At 40.9% G+C, this 21,782-nt stretch overlaps 1 protein-coding gene across 1 annotated transcript in view; it reads left to right on the top strand.

Annotated features, from left to right (window-relative positions):
* Positions 1–21,782, top strand: part of ankrd11 (ankyrin repeat domain 11) — a 155,801-nt gene extending 134,019 nt beyond the window's left edge. The window contains exons 5-13 of the mRNA XM_065261703.1: positions 8,173–8,346; positions 9,203–9,403; positions 9,610–9,752; positions 9,832–9,979; positions 10,108–17,201; positions 17,340–17,438; positions 17,720–17,863; positions 17,949–18,041; positions 18,171–21,782. Coding sequence (XP_065117775.1) covers positions 8,173–8,346; positions 9,203–9,403; positions 9,610–9,752; positions 9,832–9,979; positions 10,108–17,201; positions 17,340–17,438; positions 17,720–17,863; positions 17,949–18,041; positions 18,171–18,356 — 8,282 coding nt within the window. The 3' untranslated portion in view covers positions 18,357–21,782. The remainder of the gene's footprint in view (positions 1–8,172; positions 8,347–9,202; positions 9,404–9,609; positions 9,753–9,831; positions 9,980–10,107; positions 17,202–17,339; positions 17,439–17,719; positions 17,864–17,948; positions 18,042–18,170) is intronic.

Below are 21,782 nucleotides of genomic sequence, written 5' to 3'. Positions count from 1 at the left end.
TAACCGATATCCAACATATATCCAAAAACAGGCATCTGAACAAGTAATATATCTGCAGTGTTTGTTCTGACTGAATGAAAACTTAAACATTTCGATATATACGGTTTCATCGAACGCAAGTTTTGTCTGGCTCTAAGTAAACTTGCAGTCTGTGCTTGTTTATCGGGCTGGCTTGTGACCTCTGGAGCAAATACCTTGTCGAAAAATTAAAATGATTCTAATAGAGCTGGGGTAAACGACTATTTATTAAATGATTAATCTGACGACTATTTTTCCGATTAGTCGACTAATCTAACGACTAATTGCACGATTAATGTAATGATTAGTTTCTGTTGCTTGGTTAATAAAACCATAATGTATCTCAAATAAATGCCAAAAACATTCTTAATTATATACTTTAAAGGATGTATCAGTGATTTCAGGCCAGGGGGTGGCCCAAGCTACTTTAGGGGGTCCATAGTCCATGAAAGAAAACGATGTGTAACTATGTATCAAGAAAGCGTGAATGAATGCATTATAAGATGTAGACATAATAAGGGTGAATTTCAAAAATTTCTGCCGTATTTCTGTTAAAGGGATTCACCCTAAAATGAATATTCTGTTATCATTTACTCACCCTTATGTTCTAAACCTGTATAAGTTTATTTTATTTTGATAAACACAAAATAAGATATTTTGATAAATGATGATAAGCACACAATTAATGGTATATCCATTAAATTCCATCATGTTGTGTTTATTCCTACTATGGAAGTCAATGGTTACAATCAGCTGTGTGCTTACCATCATTTATCAAAATATCTTATTTTGTGTTCATCAGAAAAAGGAAATTCGTACAGGTTTAGAACAACATTTTTCAGAATTTAAATTTTGTATGAACTATCCCTTTAATGAAGCAAAAGATCAGGAAATCTACATTCCATGGTAAACCTTAAACTTATTTCAAATAGCTGAGCTCAACACAAAGGATGTTTGGCAAAAATGTTTAAAAGTAATTGTGGATTAATCTTTATTTACGAAGATACTAACATTTTCTTTTTTATATATTTAATTAACTTTAATGACAGAGACAGTTTATGCTTATTATAAGACCGAATGCAATACAATGTTTATTTGTTTAAGACGTACAGTAACCACATGTTTACTATGAAAATCACAAAGACAGCTATTTTTACATATGAGCATTGTCCGTTTAAGCCAAAAAGATGCGAACACAGGGCTCAAAATTAACTTTTTTATTTGGTAGCTTTAAAGAGTTAGGAGCACCAGCAAAAATGTAGGCGCACTCATCCAAAAATTATGAAGCACCACAACTACAATGTATAAGTTAATAGATTTATTTTATTAAAAATTAAACACCACAACTGGGCTTTACACATCCTATGGCCAGGATTTGAAAGTTGGTATTTTGTGCTGCATAGACTCCTAAAGTAATATTCAAATGCTGTTGAAATAACATAGCAGCAATAATAATTTAACAATTACAGGTAACATAATTATGATTACAATAAAAAATCTAGCAAACACGTAAAACACTGATTAATTTTTAGAAGGCTAATATATATTGGTATTTATAACTGCATTACCAGGATGCTATTATCAGCATTGTCGTATTCCACATCAACATCATGGACCACAAGGATGTTTGTCGGATGTCCCTCAAGCAGGATGCGCACATACTACATCATCAAACACTATTTGATAGATAGGTCGTTGTCTCCATCAATAATAAATACATTTGTCACAACACTTTTTGTGTTTTTGGCACTTTCGCCATGTTAAAGCAAGGTCTCGCGCTTAAAATGTGTGGATTCCGCCACCAACGCCGTTTTACCTGCATTTACAGTAACATCGAGTCATTTTAATAACGGAGCCACTCGTAATCTTTAAGCCACTCTCTCCGAAAGGTTTCACGTTAAGCCTATTTTCCGGTGGTGAAGTTGCATTTAAATCCGGACCGTCGTTATGAATGAATACAGTAACATTGGCAGTAACATTTTTTCACATTTTCGCGCTTTACGTACCAACGTAGCACGGCAACAAGGAATGATTGACATTCATATTAGCCAATCTGCGGTCTTCATTAAACGCAAGAACTTAATGGTGAAATTTGATTGGTTATGTAATGTTGGAGATAACACTGAACCTGGAACAGCACACATCATACACAATCTAAATCAAGTCACACCACAACAAAATAGGCAGTCGCAAAAATGCTCCCTAATATATTTTAAGGTCGCACAGATTAAATTTCGGTCGCATATGCGACCAAAACAGTCGCAATTTCGAGCCCTGGAACATGAAGTTGTTTAAGCTCTGCCTGTGCATGTGCGCTATTGGATACGAGCGTCGCGCTTTCAAGTTCAATGTGCAATCCAGTCCATTTAACAATCATACAGAAGCCTATAAAGATCACGTCAAGAATTAAAACACGGTGCTGGGTTTTGTCGTAAAAAGAAATGCCAATCGTAGACTTTATTCAGTCCACAAGAAAATTACTATACACACTTCCAGCCTATATACGCTGAAATCATGTAGTATTAGCAATGTACGAATTCACTTACATCATTTTAAAGACATTCCAATCACCGACATGGTGTGACTGTTATAAGGTTTGACACTGGCTTTTTCTACCTAACAACAGCCATCCCCGGTCGGAGATTGGTTGGAAAACTTTATTTTGGTTTTGAGTGGTTGGTGAAAGTGCAGATCTCAGAGCCCAGGCTGCCTACAGTGACGCGTTTTTTTGACAGCCTGCTTGTGGGACGGGGCAGCTAGCGGATCGTTACGAAAGATTAGACGAATGTGATCATTAATTTTTTTTGGGCCTTAAATTTAATGTTTTGCCTCGTGTGAAAGTCTACCGGAAGTTACGTTTGCTCACTGAAATCGGTTTATGTTGTTTCTGCTGAAACCATCTATAAACCACAACAGTTTTTTTGGTTTGTTTTAAACTGATAAAGTTGTGAATTGCAACTTTAAATTCTCATGCATATCTCATCAGTAAAGCGAGTTTCGTGATTAGTAGTAAATTATTGCCATCACCTGCTTTCAAATGGAGCGCCATTTACTGCACAGAGCCGTATTTCACTGAGAAGCTAGGCAAAATTGCGTTCATAATCGTGGAGAAATCACCTTCGATAATCTATGCGATTTTGCCAAGCTTCTCTGTGCAGTAAATGGCGCTCCATCTGAAAGTAGGTGTGGCGATTTACTACTAATCATGAAACCGGCTTTACTGATGAGATACGCATGAGAATCGCAGGCGATTTATCGCCCACCCCTACTTAAAATTAAACCGTTTAATGCACAGTATGAAAGTTGGATGACTTGTATGTCAAAGCATAGGATTTCATGTTTATATAGGAAAAACTGACTGGATAGATTTTTGCTACTGAATAAGTAATCAGTGCAGTAATGCGAAAACAGTCAGCAGATTTCTGCAATAATTAAAAGATATCCACAAAGTGTTTTGTCCTCCATTTTCTGGAAGGTTCCATCCGAAATGCATAATTTATTTAGCATGTATTTTCGAGCATCTTTCTCTCCTGGGCTCCCGGTGCGTTCTGCAGTCAAAGAGGCTGCGCGATTATCTGGAGTAACCCACAAGACCCAGGAGCATTCGGGATATTTCCTTACCGTCTTCCGGCCTCCATCTTCTCTGCGTTTGTGATTTACCTCTGCTGCGCTTTCTTAGGCCGCAGACATCTTTGCTGCATTATGTATTAGAGAGACAACTTGGCATGGAAATTATATGCAGTGCCATTGCTCTGAAGAAGCACAGACATTCGCTAGCGGTGATGCATTTAGCTTGCGTTTCCAGAGGATATTGCTGCAGCCGAACTGTTTATTGCAGTCTGCATCATCTGGGATCTTTGGCCGTTCGGGCTACAGCAGACGTGGGAACGAGCGGCAGAATGTTGTGTATGAGGGTGGAGGAGAGGAGTGGGTTGGCTGATAAGAGACGGCAATATTTGCTGCTCCACTGCTGCCCACGCCTTGCTAACGCTGGCAGGCTTGAGCGCTGCTGCGCTTGCACACGCAGTTGGTCTCCGGCTAACGTATGTACATAATTGCATTTATTATGCGTCTGCTCGCTTTAGGCCAGGGGAGAGGATTGTCTATCAGATTGGGCCGTAGATGTTTTTTGGCCTTTCGCATTGGAGCGTTGCTGGTATTCCTGGAGGGAGGAATGTTTTTGTAGTATTTGATTTTCTGTCATGCAGCGATCATATGAATTATTCATGTTTGTGCTTTTACTGTATATATCAGATCGGGTGGTGCCTGAATCGCACTGGCCGTCTGTTTTTGGTATGCAGATACCCCAGCATTTAAGATGTGAAGCGTGGCGTGATTTTACACAAGATCTTGATTAAAGATCTTGAATCATTTCATTAACATTATACGCTTGCTCCAAGAAAAATCCTCAATTGCTTTGCTGATGACTTCCTTTGGTTGACGAAACCCTTTTTTTCCCCTTTCACCCCATTTTTTTGTCATAAACCTCCTCCCCATGCTGTCCTTTCATCTGCTATGCACAAAGCATTGACACGACATCCTGTGGGCACTTCCTGTCTCTTCTGCCTTCATTTCCTGTTTTTTCTGGGCAGCTCACAGATTGCTTCTGTGTTGTAGTTTTGCAGTTTTGGTGATTTTACATCTATTATGTAGTTTTGCTATTTAATAAGTGTATTTTGGTAGGGCAGGCACCATAATTGCCTACGGTTAAGTTTGGGCTGTTAGCAGACTTGAAAGCATTTAAAGTAGGACCCAAGATAGACTTTGGTGTGATCATATAGCATTAGCTTCTCAAGATAAACCTGTTGCTTTTCAGTTTTACCCTTCTGGATGATCAAAGGCATTGCAAACTTAAGAGTCAGCAAGCTTGTCAGGTTTGATTTGTAATAGGTCATGAAAAACAAGTTTGACCACCTCGATCATGTAAAGAAGGTGACTATATAGCAATTTTTTGTGGGAATACAAGTATGGTAAACTCAATAAAAAAATATACTTTGGAGTATCTACATTCCATCTGAATAAGCATGTTAAACTATGCAGTGTCGTATGACAATTAAGGCTGCACAATACATCGTTCCAACACCAACATCGCACCTATAGTCACATTTTTTTCCAAAAGGAAAACTATTTTGGATGCTTTAGCCAGTGTTACACTATAAGAACGTTTTTAATTGGCAGAGAGAAATCACAGATTCAGTAACATCAATATATTTTACCTCACAGTACTTATATGGCGATACCAGATAATATAGTTTCAAAGGTTACATGATCTGGTCACATGATAAAATGTTTGTACTATAGTGTATGTAATATACACTAGTCAACATTCGAAGTGGATCAAAACCATTCATAAAAGTTTACATAAAACTTATCCCTAATACCCGTTCTTGTCTTAGCACAACTTTAATAAACTTTTTTGATCCACTTCAAATGTTGACTAGTATATATTTTCCTTAAAGGATTAATTCATTTTCTTCAGATAATTTACTCACCACCATGTCATCCAAAATGTTGATGTCTTTCTTTGTTCAGTCAAGAAGAAATTATGTCTTTTGAGGAAAACATTCCAGGATTTTTACTCATTTTAATGGACCCCAACACGTAACCGTTTTAATGCATTTTAAAATTACAGTTTCAAAGGACTCTAAACGATCCCAAACAAGGCATAAGGGTCTTATCTTGTGAAACGATTGTCATTTTTGGCAAGAAAACACATATATGCACTTTTAAACCACAACTTCTCATCTATCACCGGTCATGTGACCCGTCAGCGTGACCTCATGCAATACGTCATCACGTCAAGAGGTCACGGATGACGTATGTGAAACTACGCCCCAGTGTTTACAAGTGTGGATAAAGAGGGCCGTTCCGATGTTGTTGTATGTGGAATGAAACTAATTAATGTCTTTGTATCAGTTTATTGTTTAAAATGGTCTGCAAATGTGAATTTTTATATATGTAACACGTGACCTTTCCACGGCATTATGCATTTACGTGAGGTCGCCCAGGCACGTCACAGGACGAGAGATAGACGAGAAGTTGTGGTTTAAAAGTGCATATTTTTTCTTTTTCTTGTCAAAAATGAAAATGGTTTCGTTAGATAAGACCCTTATGCCTCATTTAAGATTGTTTAGAGTCCTTTGAAACTGCATTTTTAAACTACATTAAAACTGTTACTTTGTTGGTGTCCATTAAAGTCCATTCAAATGAGAAAAATCCTGGAATGTTTTCCTCAAAAAACATAATTTCTTCTGGACTGATTAAAAAAAGACCTCAACATTATGGATGACATGGTGGTAAGTAAATTAGCTGGATTTTTTTTTTTAAGAAAATGGACTAACCCTTAAAGTTACCTTCCCAGAGCTATACAAGAGATGCTTATATGGCATATAGTATTGGTAATTTCATAAAAAAGTAATTTGGTGAGGTCATCCAGCATTTTTCATATCAAAATATACATGGGGCGATATCAAAATATCACAATGGCAGTTCCCCCAATATTGCGCAGGCCTAATGACGATACAGAAGATGCTTGTGATGCTTAGTTTGAAATTGGTTGTCTGTCCCAAATACGTGACAAATGGACAACAGAACCAGTAATAAGGGTCAGTTTTTTGGAAATTGAGATATTTGAAAGCTGAATAAATAGGCTTTTCATTGATCTATGGTTTGTTAGGAAAGGGCAATATTTGGCCGAGATACCACTATTTGAAAATTTGGAATCTGAGGGTGCAAAAAATAATAAATATTGAAAAAATAACCTTTAAAATTAAGTCTTTAGCAACACATTACTAATGATTAATACATTTTTGATATATTTACAGTAGGAAATTGACAAAATACCTTCATTGTACGTGATCTTTACTTGATATCCTAATGATTTTTGGGATTCTAAATATTGATAATTTTGACCAATACAATGTATTGTTGGCTAAAACTACAAATATGCTCGTGCCGGTTTTGTGGTCCAGGGTCACATCTTTCAACCAATAATTGGGAAACAGGCTCATTTGCTGTCTGTAGGGCATTTAACATGTATCTGATAACCGTGAAACCTCATCTACACGTTTGCATTAAGATGTAAACACTTTTCTGCTGTGATTCTCAGAATAGTCTGCAGAATACAATTGGATGGATTTAACTAAATGTGTTTCTGTGTTAGCTTATCAGGTTAGCCAAAATTTCTAATACGCAAACACGAATGGATCATTGTGTCCAGTTTTGATGTTGTGAGACACTATTTCTGGTTTTCAGTGTAAAATGTGCATCAAAAATAAATACTGAACGTTTAATCCGGTGGTAATGTACCGGTGTTATTATCTCAGTTTGGTCTATTTTAGTGAAAGGCTAAAAGAGCAAGCACTGCATTTTTCTGTTCCTCTCATCCACCCTTTGAAAACATGTTTAGACTGCTTCGACAGTTCATGCACTTCGAGGTTCGAAGCGAAGGAATGTGACTAAATGGCAAATGCGTGCGTTCGAAGGGGTTGGGGTACATTAGGCGTAAGTGTTTACAGGTGTTAGCCCAACCATGAAGAGAAATCCCTGAAAAGTTACTAGAAGAGCTGTCTGGCTTTCTCTTACTATAATTTATACTTTTGGACTTTGCAAACCACTACTTTGGAACCAACAGCAAGCACGTTGTGTGCATCATTTTGAAGTGTGGGGTCATACGGTGAGAAGGCCGTCGTTGCGTTTGATAGCATAGCGTGAGCGAGATATGTGCAATGATCTGGAGGCAGATATGTTGACACTGACATACTGAGAATAATTGATGGGTGTTTCTGTGAAGAGCAGCTGCCTTTGTCCGTTTGCAGTGGTGACCTTGCCTCGGCCACATTGAAATGTGAACACCAGCCATTTTGTAATGGGTGACAAGCTGCCAAGTCATACTCTTAAAGAAACATACACACTAGAATGGGAGGTCTCGCTCCTACCTATGGGACTTTTGAGAAATCTCGAACCACCAGCAGGCTGTCGAATGGGCAGACGAGGTTGGGAATTGACCCGAGAGTTGTAGGTTACGCTTGACCTTCAAATATTACTAATGCGCCCACTAGCTTAACTAGAATGATTTGTGAAGGCCACAGAATTCAGTGTGTTTGTTTATTTGTGTGGTTTGTGGTTTAACATGACTGTTTTCTCACCCAACAGAGAAACCATGTCCTGAGCGGAAGCGCATTAAAAAAGAGCCCACTAACACCAGGAAGTCAGGCCTGCCGTTCGGGATGGGCATGCCAGGGATCCGGGCCGGGTACCCCCTCTCAGAGCGGCAGCAGGTGGCTCTTCTCATGCAGATGACGGCGGAGGAGTCCGTACACAGTCCAGGTGCGTGTTTGTCATGGATGCCACGTCTTGGGGGACATAAACGGAAAGAGGACCGGTGGCATCAGTAGCCTCCGCTGTCCCGGCTGCACTCGCGTTATACTTCATTTAAGCACACAGTGCCACACTTAATTAAAATTCAATGTAATAAGATAACCCTCATCAATTCCCATTACTTCAGAGAAATGGACCTCTGCGATCTTAATCCACTGTTGTTCATCAGCCATCACACCAGTATTGTTGATGGAGGAACAAGGGATGCGGTTTGTACTATTCCCATACGAGTTGTTTTCAATTCGGATTTAATTTTATGGGAGCTTTAGTTAAATTACATTTTAGTTAAGTTGCAAACCACATAACATTTCATGCGTGAAGTTGTGTTTATTGCTTAACTAAAGTATGCACGTCTCTATTAGATTACTTAGATTTAGCTCTACTCCACACTACACACGGTTTTACAGATTTATTTTTCCAAAACAAAGCTGCAGGAAATGGGACCTCCCGTCAAGCGTTTCTTCATGCCAGCTATTGTGCACATTCTTTACTTTGTGCCGAATTTAAGGGTCTGAAAAATATTGTTTTAGCTGTAACGTATCTTCCCTGCGGTCACTAATGAATTTCCATGTTTACTTTGCATGGTCTGCATGGAGATACTCTGAGCATTGATGATAATAAATGCTACAAATCCAAGTGCAGTGGATGATTTTGTGCACTTGGGTACATGATGTTTTCAGATGTGTTCGTTGTACAACAACGCCACCCAGTGGACAATTCAAACAGGAGTAAATGAATATTGTCTGTTTTTACTGCAATGCATTTGTGGTTGTAAACGTTTGTCATTTCTGATATTTCCGTTTAGACACAACACCAAAGCACCAGTCACAGTCAAGTCTGGGTCAGAAAGGAACACCAAACTCTGCCTCAAAAACCAAAGACAAAGTGAACAAGCGAAACGAGAGGGGCGAGACGCGGCTGCACCGAGCGGCCATACGCGGGGAGGCACGCCGCGTTAAAGAGCTCATCATTGAGGGGGCTGACGTGAATGTAAAAGACTTTGCAGGTAAGAACTGTTTCTTGCTTGTCTTAATCTTTTAATTTGATGTATAAATGGATTAGGATATGAAGTGTTTACCTTCACACATTTATATCTGTGCCTGCCTACTGGTTGAAAATTGTGTGAACAAATTAGCTAAAAATAACTGTGCTAGTTTTCTCCATAATCTTAGAGAATGAGCAGACTGAAAGTGTATTTCTGTTTACATTTAGGCTGGACCGCACTGCATGAGGCTTGCAACAGAGGGTATTACGATGTGGCCAAGCAGCTGCTGGCAGCCGGGGCTGAGGTTAACACCAAAGGCCTGGACGATGATACGCCTCTACATGATGCGTCTAACAATGGCCACCTCAAAGTAAGATAACTCGTTATACAATAACTTTGAGATTACACAGATTTTATTGTGCTTTATTGAAACTGACTTTGTTTTGTAGGTTGTGAAGCTGCTGTTACGATATGGAGGAGATCCTCGTCAAAGCAACAGAAGAGGAGAGACGCCATTAAAAGTGGCAAATTCCCAAACGATGCTTAATCTGTTGCTGGGAAAAGGCACTTACACCTCTAGTGATGAGAGTTCCTCAGGTGTGTTTTGTGCAATGCTTGTGTAAATGTATGGATTGTAATAATAAATAGTGATGTTTATGAGTTTAACTTTAACAAATACCTTATAGTTCTGGTTTAATAAAAAGTTTTTTTTTGTTTGTCAACAGAATCTTCAGAAGAGGAAGATGCCCCATCGTTTGCCCCATCCAGCTCTGTTGATGGCAATAATACAGACTCAGAGTTTGAGAAGGGCTTGAAACTAAAAGGGAAGGTCATGGACCCACCCAAATCCACAACCACTCCAGTCAAGGACGAGTATGAGTTCGACGAGGATGACGAGGAGGAGCGCGTCCCACCTGTGGACGACAAGCATCTGCTCAAGAAGGAGTTCCGCAAGGAGCCCGTCAGCAAGCCCAACAGCTTAATCTCCATACCCAAGATGGAGGTTAAAACCTATTCCAAAAGCAACTCGCTAACACCAAAGAAGGCTGTGCGTCGTATCGTGTCGGACAGCAACAGCTCGGACGAGGACGACAGAACGTTGTGTTTCACGCCCACGACCACACCAAGGCAACCTGCACCTCAGACGAATGCCAAGAGTCGGGACTCTACGTCAACGAGCTCTAAACAGCAAAAAGAGAAAAGTAAAGTGAAGAAGAAGAGGAAGAAGGAGACAAAAAATAACGCCAGTAAGGAGGTGCGCTTTGGTAAAGTGAACGACAAGTTCTGCACCTCAGACTCTGAAGTCGGGGACCTTGAGAGCGAGGATGATAAAGGCTCCATGCAGAGCTCGAACTGTGTAAAGGACTCTTCTACTTTGAGCCTGAAAGATCCCTCTGTCTATAGCTCTCTGTCTACGTCCTCTACGTCATCCTCACATGGAAGTCTAAGCTCACAGAAGCACACACAGTCTCTGGCGGAGCAGCACCCAAAGCAGTGGAGAACAGATGGGTGGAAGACAGTGTCCTCCCCGAACTGGTCTGATGTCAGCTCCCTCTCTGACTCTAGACTATCCAGCGAGTCCGACTACTCTTCTGCTGACTCCAGCGTCGAGTCCATAAAACAAGTGAAAAAGAAGGTGCCAGACAACCGAAAGAAAAACAACTCGCATGCCAATGCGTTAGACAAAAAGAACTCAGAGTTTTACAAGAACTCCAGCACAGACGGAGCCATTTCCAAAACAGACAAAGATGGAAAGGTGTTGAAAAAACACAAGGTGAAACACAAACACAAAAGTAAAGAAAAAGACAAGGCTCCAAGTGTGGTGTTGAGTCAAGACATGAATGAAAAATTTGTCAAGAGCTTTTCTTTCGACTTTGACGATTCGCGGCAGAAGTCGCTCATTGTGGAGACAGAGTCACCTTCTGAAAACAGAGTCAAACTTTCCAAACATGACAAAGATCATTTTAAGAAGGAAGACAAGCTGTCAAAAAGTAAATCTGAGGATAAGGACTGGCCGGTTAAAGAATCTCAAAAGGCCACAAAGGAAGAGAGGTCAAAGAAAATTAAAGAGTCAAACAAGGACAAGGTGAGCAAAGAGGAGAGAGACAAACCCTTAAAAACTGAGAAAGAGAGAAGCATAAAAGACAAAGCAAAGGAGGAGAAACCGAAAGCTCATAAAGATGAGAAAAAGAAAAAGTCCAAGGACAGATCTCTCAAAACAGACAAAAAGAATGAGCAAAAAGAGGACAAACATTTTAAATCAGAGAAAAGTACAAAAGAAGAAAAGTCTAAACGGGATAAGACCATTAAGGAGGAGCCGGATTATGAGGACTATGACATCAAGAATCACTTATTGGAGGATACCAAGATGAGCGCGTCAGATGACCCCCATGATCGGTGGCAGTCAGATGTTTCTTCTGACAGTTCGATTTATGGCGATGATAGCTGGGACACACCAGTAAAAGAATACAAAGCAAATAATGCGGTCAAGTTAATTGTGGAAACTGTAAAGGAAGAAAGCAGGGAGCGGAAAAAGGAAAATAAGGTTAAAGATAAAAAGCCAGATCATGGGGAAAAGCGTCCTGAAAAAGAAACCGCATCAAAGAAGAAAGACAAAGAAACATCTGAAAAGAACGCTGACAAGAAAAAGGACTGGACTGACAAGCAAAAGTTTAATTCTGGTCAGTCTGTGGAAAAGGAGAAGAAACGGAAAGAGTCAGCAGAGGGTGTCAAAGAAAAGAAAGAGAAGGATGCGGTGGATGGCAGCAGAGACCGAAAGGATTCTTATGAGTTCTCTAAAGAGAGGAAAGACTCCAAAACGAAGCAGGAATCTTTACGAGACGACTACGGGAGTGAAGGCTTTTTTAAAGACAAAGCAGAAAATGAAACCACCTGCAAATCTGATTCAAGGGAGAGGAACCACTCTGGGAAAGAAAGGGAGAAAAAGACTGATGGTGTGGAAAAGAAAGAAAAGTCCAAAGGAGACAAACACAAGGACAAACCTAAAGACAGAAGTTTGGACCAGGAAAAAGAGAAACCAGAGAAGAACTCAGTTGAGCGGTCGATGAAAGACAAAGACCTGGAAAGAACCTCCAAAGACAAGCGGGATGTGGCTAAAGAAAAGCATAAAGATTCTCATAGCAAAGACAAAGACAGGAAGACGACATCTGAGCAGAATAAAGAGAAGAAAGACAAGACATCCCAGGACAAACATGCTGACAGGGAGAAAGATTTCATCGAATTTAAGAAAGAGGAGAAAAAGCCTGAAAAGGTGAGAGAAAAGACGTGGTATAAGATCGCTGATATCTTCACAGATGAGAGTGAAGACGAAGATGACAATTATAATGGAGGTGTTGCAAAATTAAGTGACTCTCTCGGCCTGTCAGACTCCCACAAGAAAGATTCCACACCTGACAGAGATGAAATGGATCATTTCCAGACAGATAAACACAAGAAATATTCTGCAGATGGGAAAACACATTTCACAGAAAAACCAAAAGAAAAGGAACACAAAGACAAGAAAAAAGAAAAGTCAACATTTGATGCTGGGAAGGAAAGAAAAGGCTCCATGGAAAAACACAAAGATAAAAAGGACAAAGATTCAACTGACATAAAGCATAAGGAGCGTAAAGATAGAGCGTCTGTGGATTCCAATCAGGACAAGAAAAGCAAGCAGAAACTTCTTGACAAGAGAGATGCTAGTGAAGAAAAGAGCAAAAGCAAATACAAAGACAAGCCAGAGCACTTAAAAGACAAGAAACCCTCAAAGGGCAGTGGTGAAAATGAGAAATCCTTGTTGGAGAAACTTGAGGAGGAGGCCATGAACGATTATAAAGATGATTCCAATGACAGAAACAGTGAAATTTCATCAGACAGTTTCACAGACAGAGGTCACGAGCCTGTCATTAGCAACTTCTACGATTCCTCTAACATCAGTATACCTGACGTGTCTGAGGAGAGAAGAGAGTCACTTACCATCTCTACCCCACAGGACAAGTTCAGAGAGAAAGAGAGGCATAGACATTCTTCCTCTTCATCCTCCAAAAAGAGCCATGACAAGGATAAAGAGAAAGTAAAGAAAGAAAAGGCGGAGAAAAAGGACAAGTCGGAGGAGATCAGAGAGTCCTACGGCCGCAGAGAAAGCTTGCCATTTGACAAAGAGCCCATGCCACTGGAGGCAGACCCTTACACCTTTCCTTATGGTTCCAAAGGTGATGGAGAAGATGACTTGGATAAAACTCTTGAGTTTGAGAAGGAGATGTCCAAAAAGGACAAGACCAACAGTATCATGAACAGCGAGAAAATAAAAGATAAAAAGAAAAAAGAGAAACACAAGGACAAGGTGAAGGAGGAAAAGCATAAATATTCAGAAGGGTTTGGGTCGTTCAGACACTCCAAAGAAGAACAAAAGTCTGGATTAAAAGAAAACACTCAAGTCGTCAGTCTCAAAGAGAAGTCTAAAGATGACTGCTCTAAATTTGATGGGAAAAATAAAGACAGAAACAAGGATATCACTGACAAAGACAGAACGGACATTACCAAAACAAAGGTCAAAGATGAAAATGACAAATTTAGCCAGTCAAAAGACACAGCTCGAAAGGACAACCGCCCTCGTGAAAAGCTTTTGGTTGATGGTGATTTGAGGCTAACAAGTTTTGGCCAGATGCTTAGTTTAAAGGATCAGGAAACTAAAGAGCACCATAAGAGACACAAAGAGAGAATGAAACAGATGGAAAAACTACGACATCGATCAGCCGACCCAAAACTCAAAGATAAAACCAAGTCAAATGAGGAACTGAAGAAGAACTCTCACACTGAACTCTCTTCCAAAAAATCTGCTCCAGTTGAAACTGCTTTGAAGGAGAAGAAGATCAAAGAAATTGGCCTTCCAGCTCAGTTGATGTCTCCTGATAGAAAGTCACAACCTATTGACAGTCAGAACTCAAAAGACTGGCTTGCTGGACACCAAATGAAAGAAAGTCTTCCTGCATCTCCAAGACCTGATCAGAACAGACCAACAGGTGTCCCTACCCCAACTTCTGTGATCTCATGTCCAAGCTACGAGGAAGTCATGCAAACGCCACGAACTCCAACCTGCAGTACTGATGATTATTCTGATATCATATTTGATGGTCTCGAGTGTCAAAATCCTTCAGCTACCATGTCCATGAATTCCTGTTTCCCTTCCTTCTACGATGGATATTCCAACACAGCTCATAACTTCCAGGATGGAACGTGCATAACACCTGCAAAGAACATGCAGTTACCGCTCGTGAGTCGCTCGGCCACTTCGGATGTCAGAAGACCACTTGAGGGTGAATTCAAAGCAGAGGCAGAAAAGTTTTTACGACAACAAGTACCAGAAGTCACCGCATTTGAGTCGTCAGCATCTCAAATTACTGAGGACAAGTTGGCAGCAGACAGTCTTAATTGTCTTTCTCCAGCATACTTTTCGCCTCCTATGGACATGATGTCTCCCAGGCCAGACCTGACAGAACATGACAGGATACCAGAGGAAGCTTCAGCTGTAAATTCTATCAAAGATGACATTGAACACCCATCGGAGAGTATTTACAATACATATCTCATGAAGCCCTCAACTCCAATTCATAGACCTGACCCTCAGGAGCCTTGTCTGGATATAGCTGCTCCACCAACTCCAGCACCTGCTGCCCTGCCACCCATGGATATTGATGATCTCTCAGAGCCACACCAGAGCGGGCCTGGTTTGACGCCAGCTCACCCTGTGAGTGTGAGTGACTACTTGCCTTCTGTTGCTGAAGAACAAGAGGAAGAGGAGGAGGAGGAGGAGGAAGAAGATGATGATGATGATTTTGCTGAGGATGCCCCAGAATGTCACCATGTTGCAGATGAGCCCATCCAGTCTAGAGATGATGCCTCGTATTCTCTTGAAATTGACGAGTCTGACAAAAAGGCTTGGCTTGAATGTTCGGATAGAAGAGATCCAGATATCATTCCCATAACACCCACCCGTCCACAGGACAACTTCATTGAAAACCCATGCGATCAGTCCTTGGAATGGAATTCAGAAGAGCCATCTCATGACAGTTATAGGGAGGTTGAGGCGGCTGTCTCTAAAATAAGCAGCCCGTATTCACACTCCGATTGTGATCTGTCACATATTCCAAATGTTATTCCTGTGACACCTCCTCACTCTGCTTACTCCAGAGCATACTGTTCATCACAAATCTCAGATTCTCATTATGATGTCTTCAAAGATGCAGTGGAAGACATTTCATCACCAGAAAGACCTCTGTCAGAGCCACTGGAGTCAGAATCACCTCAACTTGACACTTTCTTCACTGATTGCAAACCCAATCCTGAGGAGACGCACATGGAGCTAGATGCTCCGTGTATGATCCAAGATGATAGACACGAGTCTCCCAGCTACATGCCTGAGAGCACCATCTCTGTAGCCCCACCAATCAGCCAGGATCCTGTGGTTTCATGGGAAGATCCATTTTCTAGTACAGCTGATGAAATGGATGACATGGGTCCCTTCTCTATACCAGACCTTCCTTTTCAAGAAAAGGAGATGCAAGAGCCCGATATAGCAGTCCCGGAGATTGATGAGAGCAAGCATTCACCACCTCAGATAAGACCTCCCATCAATGAGACAAGTGAAGATGTTGAAATGATAGATGTCGACTTGCCGAGTTTGTCCAAAGCTCACTGTTCTCCTGCAATTGTGCCTCCTCATGAACCTGCTCAGGATTTGGTTACTCCCACATGTGAGGAGGACTACAGACCACCATGTGAATTGCAGCCTGAACCACAGTGCATCCCAGATGTTCCTCCAATTAAAGAAACAATTCCAGAGGTGAAGGGGACATTTGAAGAAGTGGACGAGAACAGCAGCAATTTGTTTTCTACTGACGGTGAAAAAGACTTTGAATACAGGCAAAAAGAAACAACTCCAGATGCTGTGATGCCGTCTGTTATGGCTCAGTCTCTGGAAACACCACCTGTCTCAAAACCACATCTATTAGGACAGAATCCAGTGGTCGCTTTGGGTCCCTTATTCAGTCCTCATCCTTCTGTTCCTCTCCCAGCTGCCTCGTTGACTAACACTACCCAAGTGTCAGAGGCTCTTGAAACAACCGCTAGGTTGTCAGTGACTGTCCCAGTGACAATCCCATTTACGCTCCCAGTGACGGTCCCAGTGACAGTTCCTGTCCCAGTGCCTGAGCCACCCAAGAAAGTAGAGGAGATAACTCCAAGGATGACCCGGAAAATGGCTCAGATGCTAGCCAATCAAAACAAGCTGAGCGCTGCATCAACCTCATCAAGCAACACCAGCTCAGTATCCTCCGCACCCATCACCACAAGTCTCACCACATCTCATATCACTGTTGAAAAGAAGAAGGAGTCCATCAGCTCGACCGCATCTCATGCCTCCACTCCTGCGCCAGCACTGTTTACCAAAACGAAAGGCAGGCCCGTTGAGGACGATGACGGCCAGTCTCAGCATCCACGTAAAAGGAAGTTTACGAAATCGGGCCCGCAACATGTGCAGGTTCAGCTCGTTAACACGGCGATGAAGCAGACCCGGGAGATGATTCAGCAGACTCTGGCGGTCATTGTGAATGCCATCAAATTGGATGACATTGAACCTTACCACAGCGACCGTTCCAACCCCTATTTTGAGTACTTGCAGATCCGCAAGAAAATCGAGGAAAAACGGAAGATCTTGTGTTACATCACACCTCAAGCTCCCCAGTGTTATGCAGAATATGTGACATACACAGGCTCCTACCTTCTTGATGGCAAGCCTTTGAGCAAACTTCATATCCCTGTGGTAAGATTTTATATGACACCTAGCATGACCTAACAAGATTCTAGCAAGTTTTGTCCATACCTTGTATTCATAACTTTGAGCTAGATTTGTTGCACAAGGAGTGTGCATTGAATGACATGACTTTTGCTGTTGTTGTAGATTGCTCCACCTCCATCTTTGTCGGAGCCCCTAAAGGAGCTTTTCAGACAGCAAGAAGCGGTTCGAGGAAAACTAAGACTGCAGCACAGCATTGAGCGGGTAAACTTGTACTTGTTGCCTGTTATAATTCTGTCTCTTCAGTGATCAGATATCAATGAACTTTTGATGAAGCTTTTGTGTCGTATAGCAGCAAGCTATGTGCAGTTTACATTTGAAAAAGTTGGCATATTGCAGTACGATTAAGTGTATGATTGTCATTATCTCGGATGTGTATGTAGTGACTTGCAGACCTTAATTCTTTCAAAAGACTCTTTTCTTAATAAGATGTTTGCTTATTGGGTATTATTGGCCTCACACCGATGTTACGCCTCTTTTCACAGGAGAAGTTAATAGTATCTTGCGAGCAGGAAGTGCTGCGTGTTCATTGCAGAGCAGCAAGAACCATTGCGAATCAGGCTGTTCCTTTTAGCGCTTGCACGATGCTGCTGGATTCAGAAGTCTACAACATGCCATCCGAGAGCCAGGTAAGTCCTGGTAATGTTAACTTTCAGTCAAAAATGTCAGAAGGCCCTCAACTACATTTAATTTTTAACACATTTTGACCTTCAGGGGGATGAGAACAAGTCTGTAAGAGATCGCTTCAATGCTCGGCAGTTTATCTCCTGGATTCAAGATGTGGACGATAAGTACGACCGCATGAAGGTAAGAAATATCCTAACAAAAAAAGTGCCCAGTCCATTATTGTCACATTTGTCCTTTAAGACCATAAATGTGTATTTAAGTACTGCGAGAAGTATCGACATCTAATCCACGGCATCTTTCTCCACCCAGACGTGTTTGCTAATGCGGCAGCAGCATGAGGCCGCCGCTCTGAACGCAGTGCAGAGGATGGAGTGGCAACTCAAGGTACAGGAGCTGGACCCTGCTGGACACAAGTCTTTGTGCGTGAACGAGGTCCCCTCTTTCTACGTGCCAATGGTTGACGTCAACGACGACTTTGTACTGTTGCCTGCGTGACACAGACACACATTCAGACTCTGAGAGTTTGGTCTAATATTAATCATCTATCAAAGAGACATCAAACAGAAAGTTCGGTAAGGGCTAGCCGGTTTGAGGAGATTTCTTTGAGGAGAGAGAATATATATATTATATAGAAAAAAAAACTTGTCCTTTTTTGCCTGAGGAGGGACCGTCTTTTTACGGGAGAAGAACACAACTTGCACTTTCATCCTTCAAGTTTTTATGGTTTTGTTTGGGATTTAAAAAGCGACACTGCTTGGACCTTATCCCCTTATCTGTCTTGGGTGCGATTTGGGGACTCACTGATTCTCCCCTAAACTAAATAACAAACAAGGAGCTTCCACCCACGTGCTCCAGAACCCGGGGACAGTCGGCACAGTGGTGGACACAAAACTCCAACCAACACCTCGACGTGCAGGCACAAAAAAGACCCAACAGGGGGCGAAAAGGAGTGCTCGCACACACCCTCTTGTTAAACGGACCCGAGTGTGTCGCGACTACAGCGGAAAGCAGTTTTCTCGCTGTACAGCACCCAGATCGAGGGCGGCGGGGAGCTGTGTACACGGGGCAGGGCTCAGTGCCACAGCGGAGAGGAGAGACTGCGTCCAGTTACAGGGCACGAGATCTGGCGGTCCCACGTGCCGAATCGGTCAGTCTCGGATGGTCCCTTAAGCCAGGCCCGACACGCCTGCCTTCAAAGGATTATGTAAGGAAAAGGACACATGTTAAAAGCAAACGTTGCCATCTTAAATCACGAGGCAAGGACTTACAAGATGGTCTCTTGAAAAGTTTTTCTTTTTTAATGTTTGTTTTTGGTTTATGTCTTTCTTTACTCGGGCATTTCATTGTTCCCTTTCTGAGGAAGTGACTTGAAACACTACAGAGCCAACATTAGTTTAATGGAAAAAAAATACAAAAGCGCAAAAAAAATGTATTCCGTAAATGATGTACAGTTTTTATAATCATTAACCAATGTATTCTCGCTGCCTTCTAGATAATTTATTTTGCCACACATTACTGCACAGTTGTAAATAACTTATGTACTGTAACATCACTCAGTTAAGTGTAAAAAATAAATGAATAAAAGTTATCATTGTATGTACAGTTCACTTTCGGGCAGCACTTTCCCCCCTCATACCCATGGGCCAAATAGGTGTACACATCGTCAGTATTTTCCACGCAAAGCTCCTCGAGGTTCTCGTCCGAGATCTAGATTGTCATTGTTAGTAAACATCATCATTTCCCTCCTGATCTCTCTTGTCGTCAGGGCCACTACTACTATAGTTTTCAGATGTAGCAGAGCAACTATGGATTTATTTAAAGAATAGTAGAGGTATATTATTCATCATTTTATTACACGAGTATATATCTTTAAAAGTATAAACCAAGAAAATGCCTTTATACATTTAACGTCTCTGATTTCTTCTAAAGCTGCACAAGTCATAGGATTGAAGACCAGATTTGGAGCCTACTTCATTTCAAGTCTGTCCAAATATAAAACCACCATCCTACATTTATTATAAACTTTTCTTTACAAAAAGAACTAGAAAGAATTTAATAAGTTGGGTAAATAAAAGTACGACTTCTCATTATCTGTATACATGCTATAGGCTTCATTCCTGATTTTCTGTTCATCTTTTTAATGTTTTGTTTGGTTTTTTAAGAGTAAGATTGTGAACTAGCGTGATGAATCTTACGCAAACTATTCGACAGACGTTTTGCATTGTTCTCCCAATCCCAAAGGTTTTTAATTTGTCTTCTAACGTGACTTTTATTGCATGACACTTTGAAGTGATCGTCTCGCCACCCTCCTTCAAAACACTATGTCAGAACAGAACGCAGACACCTCTGGTTTTACCCTCACTATTTGTATACATGGGCTCTGTGACTGTTTTTCCATAGTTAACATCCTTGTCAATCTCCTCTCAGTTGTTTTTTGTTTTGTTTTGTTTTTTAGTAAATTGCACCAATGTCAGTTTTTTTTTCTTTACCATCCGAGTAAACATTTACATGTGTATGTTTAAATTTATCCATCACCACCACAGAGGGGAGTTGCTTTACAAATTGTTTTAAGCTTTTATTTCTAATTATTAGATATTGCTTTTTCAGGTAGGGGGCTTGAAAATGTTTGGATATTTTACCCTTCTTCATTACCTGCCTGTACTTCAGTGTGGTTGTGTGATGTTTGCTACATCATCCAGGCTAGAGTTTTGTTTCGTTTTTGTTTTTTTATCCGTTTCATGTGAGTCTGAAAATCCCACATGACGCAGTTCTGTATGTGTGCATTGAGTCTGGGTGCAACAGGTGTCGGTAGTTTCGCAGCTAGTTGTTTTGGATAACTAATGTCCTGGTATTGTGAGTACCGTACAGTGCAAAAAAAAAACATCCGTTCAGATCATGTTTGCTTTGAGTGCTTTTGTTTTCTTTTGTGTCGTGTAATTTCTCCTTTTTTTATTTCACAAGTACTTTTGATGTAATTAGGTGCATTTTATTTTTAACATGATAAAGTGACTTGTTAATCCAATGGTGTATGTATCATCGCTAAGCCCCCCTGTTTGCGGATTGTTTACAAGCTATTATGTTCCGTTGTTTTGTTATTTGGTTGGAAAAGGCTTGGAATTGTGATGGTATATCCTCGTAGGTTTTATTCTGGGGTTAAACATACTGTATTTGAGTTTTACTAACCTTGAGATGGGCGGTAGTAATCTTACACATAAGCTTGTTGTCTGTGATTCACTGATCTCTGTCTGCAACACGTTACCTCTTACTATACATGAATCAATTCACGTTTGAGTCTTTAGGATCATGCAACAATTTCAAGCCTTTTCTTTGTTTTTCTCCACAAACCCGACAGATATTTCTTGCAATGGAACTGAACTCATGTAGTATACTTCATAAATAGTGAGAAACGGCCTATTTATTATCTTTCTGACACCTGTGGTATGTTTGATTGGAAGGTCTCCGCTGTGTAAATTTTCCTATTGTAATGCGTAAACGAGACGTTGTATATAATTGTAAATAATATTCCAGGACGTTTTGCACCCTCCTCTTTGTACTAGTCGAAACTTGCGTAGAATGTGAGGTTCTAACAGCAACGAGACGTATCGCGCTCGCTGCCGGTGATGTAACAATGTATCTTTTTTATTTGTACAATGTAGTTCAATTGTGTACATATTGTTGGAGCAGCTATGGGAGGGAGGGGTTTGTTGATGCTATCGTCAGTGCTGTCAAAGATTCAGTACTTTCACCTTTAGCTGTGTTGATATCCTGCGATTTAAAAGCGAGAAACTAAAAAAAGACAAAAAAAAACTTAACCGAGAGGAAAAATTCAAAATTGTTATTTTCTACACTTGCATGTACAGAGAGCGCGAGAACTGCTGTTGTTCCTCAGAGATTATGTTCGTAAATAAATTTTTGAAATGA

This window comes from Paramisgurnus dabryanus, chromosome 2 (assembly GCF_030506205.2).
Source record: "Paramisgurnus dabryanus chromosome 2, PD_genome_1.1, whole genome shotgun sequence".
Classification (NCBI taxonomy): domain Eukaryota; kingdom Metazoa; phylum Chordata; class Actinopteri; order Cypriniformes; family Cobitidae; genus Paramisgurnus; species Paramisgurnus dabryanus.
The sequence above is the reverse complement of the archived record's forward strand: the minus strand, read 5'-3'. Positions and strand labels throughout refer to the sequence as shown.